Genomic DNA, 20,533 nt, shown 5'->3' with positions numbered 1-20,533 from the left:
TTACAAGTGGGGTGGAAATATCTTTTTTCAAGCTGACTTGTTCTCTGTTTTTTATCTTGTAAACTAAAGAATAGTGAGCAGTTTCAGTTCAAGTTTTGTTATGCTCCTGCTTCTTAGTCCGGGACTGTAAAAAAAAAAAAAGTGTGGGTGTTTTTTTTCTTTGTTTTTTTTTTTCTGTGATACTTGCATCATTCCATCTAAACTCGAAGGCCTTGCTTCCCTGAAACAGGTGCTGATTTTCTTAAACCCTAGCTTACATATTATGCTATATGGGTGAAAAGTATCCTCTGTGTGTGCTGGAAGAAAAAACAAAGATACTGCACAGTGTTATACTACGCACACAGGTATTTTTTTTTAACATTGTAACTGCAGTCTTTGTTAATAATTACCCTTAGCTGCCTTTTTGTTGCATTTTTGTACATTAAAGGTGACATTGTCATCTGTGAAACTATCAAAGATAGTTTGGGGTTAGTCTGAAACACACATAATCCCTGGAAACATTTCCAGCTAACCTTTGAGTCTCCCCGTTTTAAAAACAGGGATCAGTTTGGTACAGCCAGTTCTAAGGGCACTGAAAGGCAGGGTGGTGGTAGGACTTTAGTGCTCTTGATTAATTTCCATATGTACCTTTTTGTGAGTAACAGAGAAATCAGCAGAGGGTTGGATAGTGTGTTTAATATTAACGCTGAGACTGCTGTATAAAAACTGAGGCCAACTTTTCATTCCAAGGAAACCTGAGGCTCAGTTACAAATAGCTGTAGTTTGTTCTAAAACTATCACTAGCTTTTAAAGTTCTTTAAATTGACGCTATTTCCACAGTGTCAGGGCTGCTTGTTCCTGAAAGTGAGACTGAGTATGTACTTTTTGACTGCTGTTTCCATGTACAATAATTTATGATGTGCTTAATTTGGAAATCCTTCTTGCAGTGCTTTGGCTGACTTTTGATTCAAAATAGACAGTCTTCAGCTGTTAATGTCTGCTGGTAGCTGCACTACACTTGCAGGATGAGCTTTCATTTTCAGTTTACTGTTAACAGCTCCTTGCTAACAAACATCCATGAAAACAGGGGCTTCACCCAGCTGTTAGTATCACACTGCTGTCCTGCCCCTGTTCCCTCGCCATTGAAAAGGGGGTAAGAATTCGAAGATCAGAGGTGGGAAAGGGGACTACCTCATCCCTTCATACAGCTACAGCTCAGTTAATACCAAACAGAACATCCATGAATAAATAAAAAAAAGAGGCCTGGGTTGTTTACTTAGCTTTTTATTTGTACAAAGAGACATAGCAGGGAGTGAAGAATGAACGCAAACAAGAATGCTGCTCCCAGGAACTCGGAGCTGTAGCTGCAAGCTACGCCATCCACCCCTCTGCAAACAGCACACAGCTACAGGGCAAGTTTTACACCAGATGAAGGACAAAGAAAAATGATACAAGACTCGGTGATCAAAAAAAAGGATCAGAAAGCAATAGAACAGTGTTACCTTGCTTCCTCACTCATGTTTCACTTAGATTAGTAACTAGGTCAGTTCTAGGCCAGCCTCCTACTGTTGCTTTACCAACAGAGCAGCAAAGCGCAAATCCCCCATTGCAACGAGAGCGGTCAGTGTCCCTTAAAACAAACTGAACAGAAAACACGTCAGATGCAGCACAAGGTTTTAGAGAACAGGTCAACACAATTGTTCTGGAAGTTAAGTTTTAAAACACTAAATAAATTACTAGCCAAAACACCCCTATGTTAAATACACCAAAGTAATACTTAACAAGCAAAATCCAGTTACTACTCATAGCAGTGCAAAACAAAATAGCAGCATTCATATGCAAGTGTGATTTCAGTGTAAACACTTGAATTTTTACTGAAAAGGCATAGAACAGGTCTGTCCAGAGCTTAAACACAATATCCTTCCCGAGAGCCTGAGCCCAGCAGTCTCAAGCATCTGCCTAGCTTGCAGAATTTTGGAGGCTCCTATTTCCACAAGGACAGTAACCTGCTCAGGAGCACAAATCCACCTGCAAGGAGATGAGTGTTCAGCACAAGCTGGAAACCCTCACCTGCACCCCGGTTTGTAACAGGGTCAGCACGGCTGTTTTGGTGCAAGGCTGCTTGTGCCTGTTTAGGTAAGAGTTAAAGCAAATAATGTCAGGAATGACGAGCCTGTCCCTGGACAGCTACACCAGGGTCTGCTCATGCCTCAGTATTTCTGCTCAGAGGTAAGCACATACCAGACCCCCACAGCCACAGCAGGTTGCTGAGCTTTTGCCTTCGGACTATTTTTGAAAGCTGCACTACAAACCCTCAAGACTCAGCATTCACACAAGGAACTGAATTAATCAGAAAGCAAAACTAGATGTGGTGTAATCGAGTGCATGGGCCTGCTCGACAGCGACGTTAGCAGTCTGGCTGTGTTCTCCTGCCAACCCAGGATGGTTCCCCAGGCATGGATCAGAAAGGATGTCACGGCCGGTCACGCTCCCCGCAGCCTCCCGCGGGTGCGCACGCACAGGGATGCTCTCAAGCACATCGCGTTCAAGCTGCGTTTTGGGAGGAAGGTGCATTGCTACAGACCCCGCTCAAACCCAACCGGGTTTGCTGCGGAAGCACTCCCGGGAGGTCCAGGAGTCAGTTTGCTGAAGACTGAGGTGTGATTTCCAGCACCCGGCCATGCTGTCGTTGAAAGCGACGTCGCGATGGAGCCACGCGATGCTGCGCGGGCGAAGGGCCGTGCACACGACAGCAGGGCAGCCCCCGGCGCTGGCAGGGGAGGCGGCGGGACGGCTGGGGGCCAGGCGGGAGAACCAGGCGGGACCGGCAGCGCTTACCCCGCCGTGTCCCGCTCCGCTACCGCCGCCGGACGGGCTTGTAGACGCAGACGGCCATGAGGATGATGGTGAGCAGCAGGGCGCTGAGGATGCTGCCCAGCAGCACTGCGGGAGGAGGGAGCGCGACAGGTTAGGATCTGAATGCCCTCCCCGAGGCATTTCCCCCAAGTAGCTTTAAAAAACAACCAAAACCACAACTAAAAAACAATAACGAAAACCAAGCGAAAAGGCGCCCAAGCGCTGCCGTATTTGTAACCCGCCCCTTGCCGCCGCCCGGCCGCTCCTTACCCAGGTTCTGCTTCTGCAGCACGGCGTAGGGCCGGCTGCGCTCCGCCGGGCCCGGGCCCAGCAGGGCCAGCGCCGCCAGCGCCCAGCCCCGCACCGCCGCCAGCGCCATGGCCGCCACCGCCCCGCCGCCGGCCCCGGCCTTTGTGCGCCCGGCCCGGCCCGGCCCGGCCCTTCCTCTTCCTGCCGCCCCGCCCCGGGCAGGGCCCGCCCCGCCGGTGGCCGGTGGCCGGTGGCCGGTGGCCGGTGGCCGGTGGCCGGTGGCCGGTGGCCGGTGGCCGGTAGCGCCGGGACGGACCTTCCGGGGAGCCGCGGGGCCAGCGGAGCGGAGCGGAGCGGGGCTGGGCTGGGCTGGGCTGGGCCGGGCCGTGCCGGGCCGTGCCGTGCCGTGCCGTGCCGTGCCCGCCGCCTCGCTCCATCCGCGGGGGAGAGCCGGGCGCTCGCCCGGGGCGTCCCTGCACCCCCGTGTGCAACCCCAGCCCCGTGTGGTGTCCTCAGCCCCGTGTGCTCCCCCAGCCCCGTGTCCCCCCCCCCGGCCCCGTGTCCCCCCCCAGCCCCGTGTGCTCCCCCAGCCCTGTGTCCCCCCTGTGTCCCCCTCGGCTGTGCTCCCCTGTTCTGTTCTGCATCACCCTGAAGGAGAGCGGGAGCCGCCGGGAGGGCACGGTGAGGGTTCACCGCGGTAGGCCAGCACACGGCTGAGACGCTGGCGGGGAGCTGCTGCTTCACCTCCGCCGTGGTGAACGTGGGTCCTGGCAAGTGTTTAATGGGCCCAACAACTGCTGAGAAATTGAGGTGATGTGACATGACTGGGAAGCCGCGGCAGGCGGCCAGTTCACACCAGCGCCAGGGCTGCTTCACCCTGACCCCAATATTTGTTTTTAAAACGAGATATATTAAGGTCTTTTCTTCTTCAAATGCCGGAGGCCGCCACTTCCCTCGCAGCCGATCCTCCTGGCTCAGCAGAGCTGCCACATTGCGGGGACAGAGCCAGGACGGGGCGGCAGGAGGGACTGCCCTGCCGTCCTGGCTTGAGGGGGTCTGGCTGCAGCAGCATGTTCCTGGGAGCGACCCAAGGGGCTACGCAATTTCTCTACCAGACTTTTGCTCGTTGCAACAGAGCAAGGCATTCATGTGTCAGGACAGTGGCACCCCCCGCCGCCTCCCCCAGCCCAGCCCTGTGCTCTCGGCCGCACCACAGCGCTTTGTGAACACAGCACGGCGAGCTCCGGCTCCTCTCCCTCATCTGATCTCCTAACAATTGATATCAGCTTTATTTTCCACGTCGCTCATGGCATGGCTAAAGGCATGCACTGCTTGCGCCGAGCAGGTTTGCACAGCGAGGTTGCGAGCATGTCTAAGCAAGGCGTGTTCGTGGCTTGTACCGTCGGACAGCAATCCCTCTGCTGCGGCACTCGTGGCTGTGCCTCTGTCTTCATGGGGAGTCAGGGTTCACCTCCAAACCGGAGGAGTTTGGCCCTTGGCTTCCTGCGGCGGGTCCCATTCTCCCTGCTGTGGATCAGAGGTTTTCCTGCCCGCAGTGAGAACGGGCTCCGCTCTGCCAGCACGCGCTGGTGGCACCGCTTCTGCCGAGATGCTCGGATGCGACGAGAGCTGGCGGCCGGGGAGCTGCTGCCAGCACACGCAGCTGCCGGGGCAGACGTGAGGGGCCGGTTGCTGTGAGGAAGGTGATGGCAGCTTCTCTTCCGCCTGCCCCATTGCTTTTTTGGGGCAGGAGCAGGAAGCCAAAGCAGTCTCTGCGTCCCCTGGACACGCCACCAGGCTAGGGACAGGTGACAGGCACACCGCCTCTGCTTGGGGGTCTCGTGTTGTTTTCTCCGGCCGAATGCAGACGGCGAGGCGCTGGAGGGTGTAAGCAGGCAAAGAAAAAAGGCAGTGGGTTTCCTTCCCGCGCTGGGGCCTGGTGCCACATGCAGGGCTGCCTGCCCTGGCATGCCGAAGCTGTCCCCACCGGGATCTCGCTCACTGCGGGGCCAGGGCTGTGTCAGCCTTCAGCAAACCACAGCGGGCAGGAGCCGTCCCAAACATGGGCTGAGAGGAGGGGTGACAGCTGGGGATGGTCTCCTGCCTTCAGGGCCATGCTGATGTAGCCCCGCTGTCTCCTGGCCCAGCCAAAATCACAGCTTCAGAAATAAGACTTAAACGATCAGGCCATCGAGCCATGCTCCTCTGAGCCCTTTTCCAAGCAGCTCTCCAAGTGTGATTTAATTGCCACGTGAACAAAAATGCTGACGAGGTATCAACCGTCTGTCCAGTTCCTCAGCCCTGGTCTCGCACTGACCTGAGCGGGGGTCCCTGCCCACCCCCAGCCCACGCAGAGGCCACAGGATCGCCCACCAGACTCCTGACCTGCTTGAGAGACCCCGGTGTCCAGATGAGCTTGTATACCATGTAGAAGGGGATGCAGATGAAGGACGATGCTCCTATGAGGTACCCCACTGAGATGCTCCACTGGGGGTACTGATAGTCGAAGAGTGTCAGAGGCGGCTGGTCCAGGAGGGAGCTGATGACTATGAACTGTAAGGAACGAAGCGGAGCCCGTTAGGGAAGGATGCGCATGGGGCTGGACCATGGCAGGACATGCCCTGCTGCCAGTCACGAGCAGGCACAGGGCTGCAGCAGGGCTCTACAGCCCACAAAATCCAAGTGCACACGACACGGGTGGCCAGAAAAGCTCTTTTGTGGTGGCCAGGCATCCCCGGCAGACCAGCCCCGTTGGCTCCCCACAGAGAGCAGATCAGCTGCAACATCTCCCCAGCCCCGGCACTGACGCCGGCTTATTGCATATGTTAACAACGTCCGCGTCCTGCTGCCACCACTGCTTTCCTAACCGCGAAAGACCAGCGTGGACGTTGCAGTGACATTTCCCAGACTGCCACCCCTCTCTAGGCGTGGGCTGGGAGGTCTTCATCTAACAAACCCCACAGAGACAGTGGCCTGCGAAGGCGGCATGTCCTCGTGCTGAAATGAAATCATTTGCTGTCTGCTTTGATTATAATACTTCTCTCTTAATAACCTGGGCAAAGCGCTTAGAGCCGTAATTAATCCTCACAAGGCCTCTTCTCCTGCAGATCCGGCGAGATTAGACCCCTCTGCCTCTCACAGACAGCAGCCTTTGAAGTGCCAGGGTAGCTGGCATTTCAAAGAGGACGGATCCGGCCCGGTGCACAGCACTGCAGTGCTGTCAGAGACACAGCCGCGGCTGGCCGTGCCAGCGCGAACGCGGGACGCCGTGGACCAGGAGGATGAAACAAGGCTGCGTTTGTGCCCGTGTAAGCACCCAGCTGCCAGCTCCCAGCTTTGCCCTGGAGCTGCAGAAGAGGCTGGAAAATGCACTTCCAGCTCCCTTTCTTGGTGAAACCTGCCGTCCCAGGGGCTGCGGGCAGCTTGTCATTGCCCGTGGCTGGAGCAGCAGCATGGGGAGCTGGCAGGGAGGGCTGGCACGAGGTCCTACAGCCCCGGCCAGGACCATGGTCCACCTTCCTGGCAGCTTATTCACCCCACGCAAGCGAGAGGGGAGTAATCAGCAGCGCAGGTGCCCGGGGAGCTGGGCAGCAGCAGCAGCCTGCGAGGGAAGAGCAGCTCCCCTGCGGGGCATTCAGAGAGAGGGTTGACAACCTGGTCTTTAATTTGGGCCATGGATACTCACCGCTAACAAGGCAGGGCTGACGGCGACCCAGCACACCTTCCAGAACACCCCCGGGGTAAAGCCCAGCATGGCTTTCACGTCATGGGAGAACTTCTGTATCCCTGCCAGAGGAGAGAGCCGTCATGGCCCCGGAGACCCGCGGAGGACGTGGAGTACAGGGATGCGGACATGACGCCCTCCGTGCCCCATCCCAGCCTCGCCAGGAGTCACACATGTGCTTCTGTCCCCAGACCCTCTGACATTTACTCCTGTGCATAAGGTTAAATACCTGTGTCGGTGCCCGCACGATGTTTTTCATGACAGAGGCAGTTTCTTACCATAAAACCAGGAGACAGCTATGGTTTCCAGTAGCACCACTGCCAGGATTGAGCAGCCAGCACCGAACTCCTCCAGCAGCTTCACCACATAGGCTCCCCCCTGGCACAGCACAAGGGAGGGGAGGGTGGCTGCAGACCCCACAGGGGAGCAGAGCAGGTCTTTGGCAAAGTCCCGCACCAGGGATTGTTGGAGAAACGAGTAGGCGTGTGGTGGGGACGGGACCGGAGCAGAGCCCAGTGGTACTCACGTAGGTGAGGGTGCTCAGGGAGCCCAGGAAACAGACTGTGATGAGGCCAAGGACGAAGACCTCCCGTCGCCCGGCCAGGACCTGGGGGTACTCATCCATCACGGCCGTGATCACGGCCTCCAAGCCCCCAAACTGCAAAGGAAACACCAGAGTGGGGTGGAGAAATGAGACATGGGGACAGTCCCGCTCCCCGAGAAAATCTGCTCCCCCCATGGTCCCCTCTGCCTGTGAGCAGAGGGGGGGATGTCCCATCCCGTCCCTTCCCTCCGTCCCCGCACTGGCCATGCTCAGAGGGCTCGGGCAGCCAGCCCTCCTTCCCGAGGCCATAGCTCCCCTTGTCACCCCGCTATTAGCCATGGGACACGGCCATCCCCCGTCCCCGCTGGGGACACGGCCCAGGCTGCATGGCTGTGCTGTCACGCTCCACGGAGGTGCCTACCGTGCTGTCCAGCCCCAGCGTTATCATCATCAGGAAGAATATGATGGCAAAGAAGGTGGATCCCACCATGTTGGCGATTGCTTCAGGGTAGGTAATAAAAAGGAGGCTCGGCCCTAGGAGGGGACACTGGTTTGGTTTGCTGTTCCACGGCTGCTCTGGCACAGCCCTGCGTGCCGGCGGGAATGAGCTTGGGGAAGATGCCCCAAAGCCAGAACGGCCATGCCTGGCCCTGGCTGAGAGGCAGGGGCCGGACACCTCGCTGCCATCCGCTCCTGGGAACCGTGCCCGGGCACAAGCCCCCACACCCCAGCAGACCCCAGGGCCGGCCATCACCCCGGCCCCCCTCAGCCGCGACGGGCACACAGAGCCCTGGGGCACCTGGGCACCGCGGGGCCAGGATGGGGCAGTCGTGCTGGAGGGAAGCAAACCTTTATCTCTCGCGACATCCTCCACCTCCACGTCCCTCATCTCAGCCATGTAGCCCAGCACGGTGAAGATGACAAAGCCCGAGAGGAAGCTGGTGAGGCAGTTCACCGTGCTGGTGATGAGTGCGTCCCTGGAAAACAGAAAGCAGGGAGACGTATCCTGCAGCGGAAACCTCCCTCCAGCGCAGCTCTCGCCCCGGCTCAGCTGCCCTGGGGTTGCCTGCACCCCCACCGGTTCCCTCTCCCAGCCCTGCATATCAAAACTATCAGTAAAATGGGGAAAGATGCTCAACCCGTGGCCGCGGGGTGCAGGAGCTGTCGGGGTGCGGCTCCGCTGTAGCCATGCCTGGTGCAGCCCCCGTGCCCGCAGGGACCCATGGCTGCGGGAGCTCACCGGTAGCAGTTGTTGTGGAAATGATTGTAACTGGCGAGAGCAAGAAGGACACCGAATCCAGGGCCCAAGGAGAAGAAAATCTGCGCAGCAGCATCAACCCAAACCTGGCAGGAGAAGCAACAGGCAGGCTGGAGAAGAGGCAGGGAGTGCCTGGGGCTGGGACAGGGCTGGGAGGTGCTCCACGGCATGCCCACCCCATGGCGTGCCCACCCCACAGCACAGGGATGAGGTCCTTGTTGGTACGTGCTGCCGAACCTCTTCTCTTGCCTGTGGCTCCTTCCCCTGCCCCGTCCCCCCAAAAAGGCATCCCAGGAGCAGGGGAGCTGCCACAGGACAGAGGGAGCTCAGCCCCACCCTGGGGTCCTGCAGCAGCAGAATTAAGCAACAGCATCTGCACTCCCCTGTGCCCAGAGGGGGGACAAAGTCGAGGGGAGCCCTGAGACCCCCGTGCCCACTCCTGCCCAGGCAGGTTCAGCCCCAGCAGCAGGGCCCTGATTACCTTTAATGAGAATTCTCAAGTGCTGCCTGGTAATTACCCACAGGAAGCCTATTGTCAGGCCAGGGCGAGAACACGGCACAAACAAAACCCAGCGGCAATGAGATGGGTGATTCAATTATAGATTTACATTTCCAAGAGCCTGTCCAGGGCATCTTGTTTCTGTAGGAACAAGGGCCCCATCGCCCTGTGGCTCCAGCGATGGGGCCAGACCCACGAGCAGGGGTGGATGTGCATCCCAGGGAGGGGGTCTGGGTGCTGCCATCCCCGGGGCAGGGGCAGCCGGAGCTGGGGCGGCGCGTCCCACCACACACTCACTGCAGTGCTCAGGAGCTTGCCCCAGTCCGGGCGCAGGTAGAAGACGACCCCTCTCCAGGCGCCGGGCAGGGTGGCTCCCCGGATCAGCAGGATGAGGAGGACAACGTAGGGCAGCGTGGCCGTCACCCACACCACCTGGAGAGAGGCAGCTGTCAGTCCCTGGCCCGGGCAGAGCTGCTCCACCGAGCACCCAATCTGCCTGTGTTGGGCATGGCCGGCTCGCTCATGGCTGCCCAGGGTGGCCGAGGGGTAGGGGTGTGGGGAGGAGGCAAGATCCTGTGTTTAAGCAGCCAGGAGGACCCCACCAGCTGCCAGGCACATGCTCTGCTCAGTCCCTCCTGCCTGGCCCTGGCCATGGAGGGGATGCTGCAAGCCAGGCTGCGAGACCCCATGTGCCCAGGGCTCTGGCATGTCCGTGCCCGGGCAGGGCTGGCACCAGAGCCCTCTTTCTTACCTTCCCGGAGGTTTTCACCCCTTTCCACAGGCTGAAGTAGACGATGGTGAAGATGAGGAAGAGGCAGAGGAGGAGCTGCCAGTGGATCCCCCCCATGTCGTACAGACCCCCAGACTTCTGGATCTCCAGGACCTTCCTCCTGCGGGCAGGGATCCCCACAGCCAGGGAGGGTGTCTCAGGCCAGCGCAGTGCTGCTGGCTTTGCCCTTGCAGGCAGCTGGGGAGCAGGCTCAGCCCTGGGCAGGCAGTCCCACGCTCACCTCTCCCCCAGCGCACCGAGAACAGGGACCGTGAGCTCCCCAGGAGCATCCCTACATGAGAGCCTGCTCCCAGGCACCCTGGCCCTGCTCCCTGTGCAGCAGACCTGAGTGCCTCCATGGGGATGTGCCCCAGCTTAAACACATCATCCACACATGTGCACTTACATATAAAACTCTTCGGCAGGGGACCTGGAGAAGTTGGTCCAGGTCACGTTGTTCCTCCCGAAGTAGTTGGTGCAGTCGGGCGTGTTCCAGGGGTTGTCGCAGCTCGCCCAGGGCAGGGTGCCCGAGAAGGAGGAGTAGAAGTAGTAGAGAGCCCAGGCAATGATGGTGTTGTAGTAGAAGGAGACGTACAGGCCGATGATGCAAATGGCAAAGCCGATGCCTGGGGAAAGAGGGGGGGCAGACTCAGCAGCCCGTGCCGGTCCAGACCTCTCGCTGTCCCCTGGGACGCGGCTGCGGGGACCCGCACCGCCTGCGCAGCCCTGCTCACCAACCCTGCATGGCCCCGAGTGCGTGGCGGTGGCCTGGGGGTCTCTTACCTTTAAAGATGGGGCAGATGTGCTTCCAGATGGGGATGGCGCCCGTCCTGTGGAACTGCCCCAGGGCCAGCTCCATGTAGAAGAGGGGCACCCCTCCGAAAACAGCCATCAGTGTGTATGGGATGAGAAAGGCTCCTGTGGGGCGAGAAGCAGAGCAGCGGTGACCACCGCGGCCCCGTGCGGGCCGGTGAGCACAGGCAGGCTGCGGATGGAGGGCTGCCACTGCCATCCCTCCCAGTGCTGCAGGGATGTGTCACGGAGCAGCATGCACGAGGCGTTTGGATGCGTAAGATGCTTTGCAAATTATGTGTTCAGAGGGGCTCATGGATGTGAGCACCCTGCTCGGTGCCCCAGCTTCCCGGGCTGCTGTGTTGGTCCCTGCTGGCGTCGCAGCCTTCGCCAGGGAGGGGTCATTTGGCCGGGACGGTACAAAGAGCAATAGAAACCATGAGGGCGCAGGGGATGGGGCACGAAGCACCTCTCAGGTCTAGAAGAGTTTTGGAGAAAATCCCACTGAATATGCATGGTCACCCCAAGACACAAGTAATTAATGCTGTAATTGCATTATTCATAACAATGTCATCCATACCAGGGCTACACTTGTACCCCATGGAGGTTTTGGAACTGGAGCTGCTCACCATGCTCATCGGAATAGCCCTGCTGGGGTTAGTTAATTTAACCCCCACGGCTCCTTTCTCCGAGAGCCCTCCACGCGCTCCTCCCTCACCCCTCAAGGGTTTCTCTTCTAGCAACATCTCCAGCTGATGGGTGAGCCCACCACCGGCCTGGGTCAGCGCTCCCGCTCTGTGCGGACCATGGCCGTCCTTTCCAAGAGCTGCTATTTGAACTCCTCACCCTCCTGTGTGCACGGGGCGGGTGAGGAAAGCATCTGCCTGACCCACATCAAGGAAGAGTGGCTAAAGTTTGCTCCCGGTCCCACAGGAGTAAACCACAAATAACTGTGCTTCAGTGTGGGCACCTGGGATCCACATTTTAGCCTTGAGTATGGTACTAATTATCTCCTTCTAATTTTCCCAAGCAGTAGAGGACGTTACTCGAATGCCGACTTTGGCAATTAAATCCACTGTGCTTCTGCAAACAGCACAAAATTTTCATTCCTCGTTTTTAATTTCCATGCAAGGGGTTTTTCTACTCTGCTCTATTTAAAGCAATTTATTTAGTTGTCATTTACTCAAGGTTTTTTCCTTCACGGAGCTTTTGTATTTTAACTTTCTGTTGACGACTCATAGGAGCGAGCGCCCGGAGCCCTGTGCGGCGCGGGGCTGCGCGTCCCGGGGAGCTGGGGCTCCTCCACGGGGTCCAGCGCTGCTGGCTGCACGGCCGGGATCCGCGGCAGGCAGCTGGGATGCTTGCAGGGATAATTTTAAAACACGAGCCATCAGAAAGGGCTGCTTTCACAAAGTCCCAAGATCATAAAGTGTATGAACCTCTCACCCCAAATTTGCAGATTCTTAAGCCTTTTATGCAGTTTGGACTACGCTAGTTTTCTCTTTGTGATCCTAGAGCTACTAACGCACCTCTAACCATGCCAGGGAAGGAGTGAATGACACCGGGGAAGGAGTGAATGGAAGGGGATTTTGCATGAAGAAAGACACAAAACAGAAAAGAGACAGATGTCAGGAGAAGTTGGGTCGGTCTCTAAACCGCCCTCTCTGGAGAGGAGCAGCTAGAGACAAAGAGAGAAAAGAAACAGCGAGTTTTTCAGCATTGGAAAGATGAAAAACAGATTTCTTTTATCCAAAAGAAGATTTAAATAATCCTAGCGGTGTCCTTACCCCCTCCGTTTTGGTAGCAGATATAAGGGAACCGCCAGACGTTGCCCAGATCGACAGCGAATCCGATGACCGAAAGGAGGAAATCCATTTTTTTGCTCCACTTGTCCCTGGGCTGGGTTTGGGGCCCCAGGGGCACGGGGCCGGCCGTGGGACCCGGGTGGGGGGCCGTGCCCTGCCGCGGAGGGCTGGCAGCGGGTGCCGGGCAGGGCTGCTCTGCCATCCTGCCGCCCTGGCAAATCCTGCAGGATTCAGGCTGAGTAACTTGGGGACGGGAAGGATTTTTCTGTTGCTGATGACAGATCCGAGGAGGGGAGGGTCAGGCTGACTGCGCTTCCCCACCTCCCGCTGGAAACCCACAGCACCGGCAGAGAAACCCATCCTCTGATCAAAGGCAGGAGGGGGGAGAGCAGTTTTCCGAGCGCAGGGCTGAGGTGCGGGGACCAGCCTCACCGCACGGGTTTCTGTCTCCTCTGCTCCCTGGGTCTGCAGCCGGGCGGGTGCATTTTGGGGTTGGGGTGGGGTTGGCGAAACGGAACTGTATTTGCACACAGAGGTAGTGCTCCTTCCTCCTGACAAATAGTTATTTCTTTCTCCTTGGTGTATTTTGCAATTACCGCTCTGCGAATGATGACACCAGACCAACCAAAGGAGACAACCGCTCATTCTTGTAGGGGAAACTCTGCAGAGCAAGCGGGGCCTGGAAATGCCCCCTGGCCGGGAGGTAAGCCCCCTTGACCAGTGCTCGCCGTGGGCCCACCGGACTCCCGTGGGCTGGGGGCATCTCTGTCTGCTGCCGGGAGCCAGCATCACTCGCACAGAGCTGCCCGGTTTGAGCCATCCCGCATCGCCCCATCTGTCCCACCGACTTGCTGGGTCTTTCTGTAGCCCAGGGGTGCGAGTTGTTGCAAATAAGCCGCTTGAAAGTGAAGTAACTTTTGCAGCTCAGATGCAATCAGGGAGGGGATGGCAGTGTACCGAAAGCCATCGTTCTCTTCAGTTTGACAGTTTAACAGCAAATTTTATTGCAAATGAAATGTGCCTGTGGAGGCTTACAGCCCGGGCAGGTCCCTGCGTCTCACCCCTGGCCGCGACACAGGGGCCGGTGCCAAGCGAGCCCTCGCCTGGGGCCACCGGGTGCTCGCAGAGCCCCGGGGTGCTCCAGCACTGGCTTTTCCAGGCACCCTCATCTGTAATTAAAAGAAACTACAGAAGAGATCAAACCGGGAACTGCAGTTCTTAGGGCCACGGTTAGCGGGTTGCTGTGACGACGTGACGCAGCCGCTCGGCATCTGTCCGGCACAGGAAACCTCTGGACACTGTTAATCCTTCAGGCACACACATGGAGACCCGTTAGAAACGTCCAGTTAAAAACAGGTTTGGTTTTTTTTTTTTGGATGTGTCTGGTGCTGGCTGCCGGGGCTGTCAGACCGGAGCAGCTCAGGGGGCTGATGCAGGTCCCTGGGCAGATGTCCCGGCGCTCTGGGTGGCTGTGCCTTGGTGGGTTTAGTCCAAGCTGCAGCAGCCCAGTCACCCCGGGCAGGGACACGGCTCTGCCGGGGGACATCACCCCACCAGCTCCTCGCCCGCACAGCATGAGCACAAGAGTCCTGGGAACGGGATTTTTTTGTCTTAACCAGCTACCCCTCCTTGCCCTCCTGCATTTGGCTGCCCCCAACACCTCGCCGTGCGTCCCCAGGTGTTCCCTGACCAGGAGTGGGGACCACAGCAGTGGACGGCCAAACTGGGTTGCCCAGCCCCGAGCTGCCCCCTCCCAGTGATGGGTGGTGGATCTGCTCCTGGCACCCGCCTGCCATCGGTCCCTGCGCAGGGCAGGCTGCGGTTGGCACGGCTTCTCCCCCTCTGCTCGTAGAACATGAAATTATTGTTCCTTTTAACACCTCTCATTTGAAAATGCAACAATTTTCTGCTTGTGCGTTTTCGAGGAGTGACTGATAAGAGCTCCCTGCACGTGCTTTTCTCCCAGCAAAGGGGTTTCGTTGGAGGGTGTCAGGGTGATCCCACACGCCGGTCCCTGCGCTGGGTGGGGAGCGAGCAGAGGTTGGGGGATCCCGCTGCAGCCAGGCAGAGCCCCCCCTCCATGAGCCCACGTGCACATGGCCCCGCCAGGCTTTGCTGATGCAGCTCTCCCCCGAGCCGAGGCCCAGCACACAGGTGAGGGATAATTAATCTCCTGCAGGTTTATGAGGGATTTGTGTCACTCCTGGGACTTTGCAGTCCTTATAATACAGGTGTGGGCATGGCCATCGGAAATTAAAGGCAAGGCTGTACTCAGCTGCCGGTGCTGTGGGGGCTGGCAGAGGGGCTGCAGCCACCGAGGGCTTTGAGTCTTCCCTTGCTTAGGGATGAAGGTGAGAAGTCCCTGCCGCCGGCGTGATCTGAGGAGCGTGCTGAGGGGAGCAAGGTTTAATCCCCCCTTGACTGAGGACCATTTTAAGGGCATAACTGACAGAACAGAGACAGCTGGTGCCATAGCAACTGTAAAAAAATAATAGCTCTTCCTCTGTAGCTGACCCTTCTTTTCTCTGGGTAGTTTACATGCAATGGCTCGGCGTGCCGAGCGTGGAGACTCTCCTGCACCCAGGTCCTGCTCACTGCTCAGGAAGCCTCTGCAGATGGGCTCAGAGTCACTCCCAGCCCCGACGGGAGGAGCTGGCCGTGCTGGCGGGGGGGTGGGAGCGGTGGTCTGCGGTGGTCTGCGGTGGTCTGCGGGGAGCAGGTCCCCCCGCAGCATCCCTCAGCACAGGGCACCGGGCTGAGGCCTCTTCCCGAGTGTGAAGCAGCAGCTGTTCAAACACTGGCATCTTTTTACTTGCTCTCCTGAAGAGCCTCTTGTTTTCTCCACATTGATCCTTTAAATTATATGTGATGAGAGGCCGGAGGTGGGCTTTGTACTCGTACCTTGGGCAGCATGCAGGAACAGCACTAGCCAGGCACGGCTACAGCTATTCCCACAACAGCTCCAAGCCAGACCTGCACGGTGGTTTTGCAACGCAGGGATGTGCAGCCTGCATGCTGCCGTCTAAAAGCTCCCTACGCTGAGGCACAGACCAGCATCAGATTCCCAGCACACCGACGCTGCTCCGCTCCAGCCCAGCTGATGTGCCACGCTGCCGGTTCGATGCCGATGCTGCCGTTCCAGCAGCCTCCGTCCCTGACAGATCCCCCCGGGTCCTCGCTGGTGAATGAGCCGCGAATGCACCCAGCGCTCCCATCCTGCTCCTCCAGCTCCCACCTTCTCCTTGGGCGTCCGATCGCCCACCCATGCCACTGCCTGCTGCCTCTCTGCACTGACCTGCTAATGCTGCCTCTTCTCCAGCATTGGGTCAAGGCTGCCTCTGTCAAGTCAATGAGGAGAGAGCTTTGAAATCTCAATTTTTTTTTAGAAGCTGCAAGCTGGAAAAACCATTGCCGTTTCTCAGGGCTGCTGGAGACGGGAGGCGGGCAGAGGGAGAGGTGTCCTCGGGAGATGGTTTTCATTGGGAGGAGCTGTGCTCCCCAGACTCAGGCCCGGCGTTTTGGGGCCCTGCGGGCGCCGAGCTCCCAACAGGATCTTGGCTCTGCGATCCGCTGGAGAGATGAGTTTTCCCCAGAGTTTTGTTTATTCTGGTCACAGTTTTCCAGCCCGTCTGTAAGGGGCTGTGTGTGTTGCTCCAGCCTGGCCCATCAGCTCTACCGCGTGGGGCTCAGCGTGCTCGTCGGTGACACACCAGATGGGGGAGTTTTCTGGGTAAAATGTTGTTATTTTGACAATTGTAGCCAAATTGTCCATCATCTGACATTCAACTAGAAGCACTTCAGAAAGGAGGCTATGGAGACTACGTAGCATTTGAAATAATACACAGGTGAAATCAGGGGTGCTGTATCCGAACGTTCACTTTGGCTGGTGATGAGGAAGGGGCAGCCGGCAGGCAGCTACGACGGGGTCTCTGCCTTTTATTTACTGCAGCTCACGCTCTGAAAGCCGACTGGTCCCCTGCGCATCAGCCATCACGTTGCCTAAATTCCTGCAACACTGTGGTCAGACGTACTCTGTGCGCTCCCTTCATCAGTTTACTTCTGCTTTTTCCTATTATTTCCTTTACTCAAAGCACAAATCACTTTAGATTTAAAATGTAGAGTTTAAATTTAGCTCAAATAAGATTTAAATTTGAATTTCCATCAAGCTAGAAGTTGTTTCTAAACAGGCGGATTATTTGATTAGCAGATTGCTTTTATCCTACCTGCTCATCCATGCAATGAAATGCAGAAAAGTGAATTGTGGTCTTAAAACAACTATCCTGTTTAAGCCACAGAGGCAGCAGTGGGAAGTTTAATTTAATTAGCGTGATACTCAGAGATGTAACTTAATCACATTAAGTACAGATCAACGTGCTCTCATTTAAGCTCTCCAGACTCCAGAAAACAGGGGCCAATTGTCTCCCACCCATCTTTAATCCAGGGAGAAGCAGAATTTTCCAAGGAAAAGGAACCAGGGAGGCTTATGGAGAGCTTGTCCCTGTGCTTGTTTTGGTGAATTTCTCCCCAAAGGAAGGTAATAAATTAGTAATAGCTCCCACCCCCCGTATAGCACTGTTGTTCCTGGGGAGAGAGAAGCCAGGAAAATCACTTTTTATTCCTCTCAAATGGCCTAAGCGTTGCCTTACTTGGTACACGGTCCCACAGGAGTGCCGGCACCACCAACCACCTGAACCTCTCTGGGTCTGTTCAGCGTGTGGACGCTGCCCAGCCCGTGTTAGTTAGCCTGGAGTATCGCAGAGTGACTGACAGGACTGAAGATTGTACACAACCAGCACGGTTCGTTAACAGGAATCAAAATGGTCTTCTTGCTCCTCTGGGCTTCCTTCCGCCAGCGCGGTGCGTTTGAGTCAAGCTCACCAGATGGTCATTGCTCCCCCGAGCTCGGCAGAGCCCAGGAGGAGTGTGGGTCCCCTCAGCGTCACCCCTTGTCCGCATCTGCCGGCACGGGCGCGGGGGGAATGAGGCAGCGCTTGTCAGAGCACAAACACTATGGCAGAGCTGCCAAGGTGTTCTGGGTGCTGTAAAAGTTGCTTGGGCTCATCTTGGCCCTTAAAATAAGTGGGGTTGGTTTGTTGGGAAAAGTCCTAAAAGACCTTTCCTCAGCTTGGACAGACTCGTTTTCTGATTCAGGTGCTAAATTGAACAATTCCTGCTGTCCCCATTCTTCTGCAAGTCAAGAGGCAGGTCAATGCCTCCAACATAATTTTCATGATAGCAAAAGTGAGAAATAGGCAGGAGAAACTCGCCTGCCTGTCCAAGGCCAAGTTCAAAGCTTCGTCAGGCAGCCCAGGCTCTCCTGGCTGGCAGATGCTGTGCTTAAGTCAGACAGGGCTGGAGAAGCTTTGCAGAGACCAGAGCCGTGCAAGGTGCCGTGCGTGACATGTCCGTGGTGCCGTGCCCTGGTTCCTCGGGAACCTGGCACCTTTGCCATTTCAGCATCTGCATGTGTGCTGCCATGGCTCCACGCTGTCCCCGCGACAACGCAGGGTCAGGGGAGCGAGTAGGCTGTCTCTGCCCTTGGTAATTTGATTCACTGTTGATGTCTGATGGCGCTCCTACGTGGTGTTTTATGAGGCCACGATGCCTTCATTATGATTGTTTATTAGCCTGTCTTAATTGCCTGTTCAAGACTGTAGGACCCGTGGTCATCAATAAATGACAGGCAGGGTTGCAGAGCAGCAGAGGAGCCGTGCCGGCTGACTGTGAGCACAGCCTGAGCCCCTCGGGCAGGGGCGTGCTGCAGCCTGGCTCCTGGCCGGCTGTGTGGCTCTCAGGTCAGACCCGACAAGCTCTTAGCACCTTCAGTCCTTCTCCTGCACCCCTTTTGGAGGAAGGAGACCCCATCCGCAGGGCTCTCCATGGACAGACCGCCGGCACAGGCTGCAGGGCAGAAGAGATGCAATGGTGTCACCTGATGAGACCGGGCAGCCGGGCTCGCTGCCTCAGGGGTCCACAGCGGGTGGTTGTGGGGCGCAGAACTGCAGCTGTACGGACAAACCAGGCGCGAGACCCCCGACGTGGCACGCCAAGTCCTGTGCTACTCGCAGGGGGCCCAACCTGAGGCCAAGGGGTGACTCCCCAGGCTGAGATCGGCATCCCGAGGGTCGAGTCAACACTCAGCGGCTGCAGAGGGGAGTTGTGACCCCCAGCAGCAGCACCTGGAGTTGCCTGCTCAGGCTGGATTCCCACGGACCCCGGAATCTTTCTGGGATCCATCTGGATCAGCAATCACATACCCCCAGGCAAGCCGGCCCAGTTGCTGCAAGTTCAGTAACATTTGCGCTGCCACCCCCTCTGCTAATAGGGTATTTAGCAAGCGAATAAATAGTGAAAACCAAATAACATAGGTTTTCTCTACAATGGATATGGCACAGGTATTTTCCCAGCCCCTGTGCCAGTGGTAAAGTACAGAAGGGACCAAATTCTGATTAATCCCGAGTCCACAGCCCCTCCTGTTCTCCTGGCAGAGGAATGCCCAGCCTGGGCAGCAGAGGGGAGCCATGGGGACGGATGGTTCCTGCTGTCTTCAGGGCCACCGAGCACCAGCACGGAGCAAAAGGCAGCTGCTCCGACGCGGAGGACACAGCCCAGCTCTGGGTGCGGTGGAGGAGCAGTGCCCAGGCCTGCGGGGGCTGGGGGGTCACGGGGGGGCTGGCGGAGGTGGGAATTTGTAACAGGCTGGGACCTTCCCTTCTCCGTGTGCCGGGATTGAGTCCCTTTCCCAAGCGATGGCAGCGAGGGCCAGCCGGGGCTGCGTCGGTGGCTGGTGGCTGCGTGCCGGCGTGCAGCATGGCCAGGCGCCGCTGCCCTCGCGCTAATGTGGTTTGTAGTTATTGGAAACTGGACTGCGAAGGAGCCGGGATCCTGTTTCTATGGAAATGTCCTGGAACAGCAAACGAAGGAAGAGAAAAACAGAAGATATGTTAATGGGAGCTGCTAGGCAGGGCTTTCTCTGAAGGGGTTGTGATTTTGATACGAGGTATCTCGGGTCTCCTGTGAATAGGTCTTCTCAGCTCATTATTGCCTTCCCAGTGCGGAAGAGCCCCCAGGAGCGTGCCTGGACGGCACATGGCTGCCAGGACGGCACATGGCTGCCAGGACGTTGTCGCTTCGCACCTCCGTGTAACTCCCAGAGCTCCCAGCCCCCTGCACAATGGCAGGCGCCACCGGCTGTGTCCACCCCAAAGCAGCCCGGTACGTGGGGACACACCGAGGGCTCGCCCCGGCGGCGGCCTGGGGCCCATCCCCGTGTCACCCAGCCCCGAGGGCTGCCGGCCCCGGGCACCTCGGGGCACCTCGGCCCCGGGTTGGGGGTGCTGGGGCCTCGCTGGGGGGGGTGCCTGGTGGTGGTGAGCCGCTGGGAGCTGGGGTCCCGGCTGTGGTCCCCACTGAGGGGCCGGGCCTAGTTGGGGTCCCCCCACCGAGGGGCCAGGCCCGGCCGAGGCCGCCCCTTAAGGGCCGGGGCCAGGCTTGGACCCGCTTTGGGGGCCGGGGCCGGGTCGCGCCGTTCCCCGAGGGCCGCCCGTTGCCGGGGCCGCCCGCTGCCCGTCGCCCGGCGGCGCGCGCGGATTGGCGGCGGCGGCGGCGGCCCCACCCCGGCGGGCGCGGGTGGGCGGTGCGGCCCGGTCGGCCCGGCCCGGCCCCGCGGAGCGGCCTCGCCGCCAGTCTGCCGGCGCTGCGGAGCGGAGGAGCGCGGCCATGGCGGCGGCCCCGGCGGGTAGGGCGGGCGGCGGGCCGGGGGCGCGGGCGGCGGGGCCGGGCCGGGCCGTACTAACGGGCCTCTCTCCCCCTTCTCCCCACAGAGGCGGAGACCCGGCAGCGGCTGCTGCGCACCGTCAAGAAGGAGGTGGGTGCGGGTGCCCGGCCCCCGCGGGAGCAGCCCCGTCCCCCCGATCCCCTGGCAGGGCTCGGTGACCCCCGGCCCGCGGTGATGGGCGTCTGCGGCGGGACCCTCCCCGGAGGGGAGCCGCGACCGCGGGCTCGCCTGCCCGCAGCCTCCTGCCAGTGCTGCTGCAGCGGATTTAACAGTGCCCCCCA

General features: G+C 58.3%; 3 protein-coding genes across 10 annotated transcripts in view; 1 reads left to right on the top strand and 2 right to left on the bottom strand.

Moving 5' to 3' along the window:
• Window positions 1-1,253: 1,253 nt before the first annotated feature.
• C15H12orf76 (chromosome 15 C12orf76 homolog) lies at window positions 1,254-3,347 on the bottom strand. Its single transcript, XM_072880311.1, has 2 exons — window positions 3,106-3,347; window positions 1,254-2,922 (listed from the first exon to the last, which is right to left on the bottom strand). The coding sequence occupies exons 1-2, from the start codon at window positions 3,212-3,214 to the stop codon at window positions 2,837-2,839; spliced, it is 195 nt and encodes a 64-aa protein (XP_072736412.1). The 5' UTR covers window positions 3,215-3,347; the 3' UTR covers window positions 1,254-2,836.
• A 1,204-nt stretch (window positions 3,348-4,551) lies between these two features.
• LOC140660038 (sodium-dependent serotonin transporter-like) lies at window positions 4,552-12,895 on the bottom strand. The gene is made up of 13 exons (XM_072880421.1): window positions 12,458-12,895; window positions 10,662-10,796; window positions 10,285-10,504; window positions 9,861-9,999; window positions 9,407-9,541; window positions 8,593-8,696; window positions 8,202-8,329; window positions 7,774-7,886; window positions 7,335-7,466; window positions 7,087-7,186; window positions 6,770-6,870; window positions 5,470-5,637; window positions 4,552-4,962 (listed from the first exon to the last, which is right to left on the bottom strand). The coding sequence occupies exons 1-13, from the start codon at window positions 12,675-12,677 to the stop codon at window positions 4,552-4,554; spliced, it is 2,106 nt and encodes a 701-aa protein (XP_072736522.1). The 5' UTR covers window positions 12,678-12,895.
• Window positions 12,896-20,122: 7,227 nt separating this feature from the next.
• The window catches only part of SGSM1 (small G protein signaling modulator 1), a 48,107-nt gene continuing 47,696 nt past the window's right edge, over window positions 20,123-20,533 (top strand). For 7 of the 8 annotated variants that reach the window (XR_012045233.1, XM_072879933.1, XM_072879932.1 and 4 more), the window contains exons 1-2: window positions 20,124-20,213; window positions 20,299-20,342. Coding sequence is in view for 6 of the 8 variants with exons in the window: in XM_072879933.1 (XP_072736034.1) it covers window positions 20,195-20,213; window positions 20,299-20,342 (63 nt within the window). In the remaining 2 variants the exon portion in view is untranslated. Of the gene's footprint in view, window positions 20,214-20,298; window positions 20,343-20,533 lie in introns of all 8 variants that reach the window. The other variant, XR_012045235.1, reaches the window with a different exon arrangement.

The sequence above is a fragment of the Ciconia boyciana genome, chromosome 15 (genome assembly GCF_034638445.1).
Source record: "Ciconia boyciana chromosome 15, ASM3463844v1, whole genome shotgun sequence".
Taxonomy (NCBI): domain Eukaryota; kingdom Metazoa; phylum Chordata; class Aves; order Ciconiiformes; family Ciconiidae; genus Ciconia; species Ciconia boyciana.
This window is presented reverse-complemented; position numbering and strand designations above follow the sequence as displayed.

Coding starts and splice junctions, on each gene's coding strand:
- C15H12orf76 (XM_072880311.1), bottom strand. CDS start 3,214: ATGGCGCTGGCGGCGGTGCGGGGCTGGGCGCTGGCGGCGCTGGCCCTG. Junction 2,923..3,105: donor GCTGCAGAAGCAGAACCTGG/GTAAGGAGCGGC, acceptor CTCCTCCCGCAG/TGCTGCTGGGCAGCATCCTC.
- LOC140660038 (XM_072880421.1), bottom strand. CDS start 12,677: ATGGCAGAGCAGCCCTGCCCGGCACCCGCTGCCAGCCCTCCGCGGCAG. Junction 10,797..12,457: donor CTGCTACCAAAACGGAGGGG/GTAAGGACACCG, acceptor CTCGCCCCACAG/GAGCCTTTCTCATCCCATAC. Junction 7,887..8,201: donor GGATGTCGCGAGAGATAAAG/GTTTGCTTCCCT, acceptor GTCCCCTCCTAG/GGCCGAGCCTCCTTTTTATT.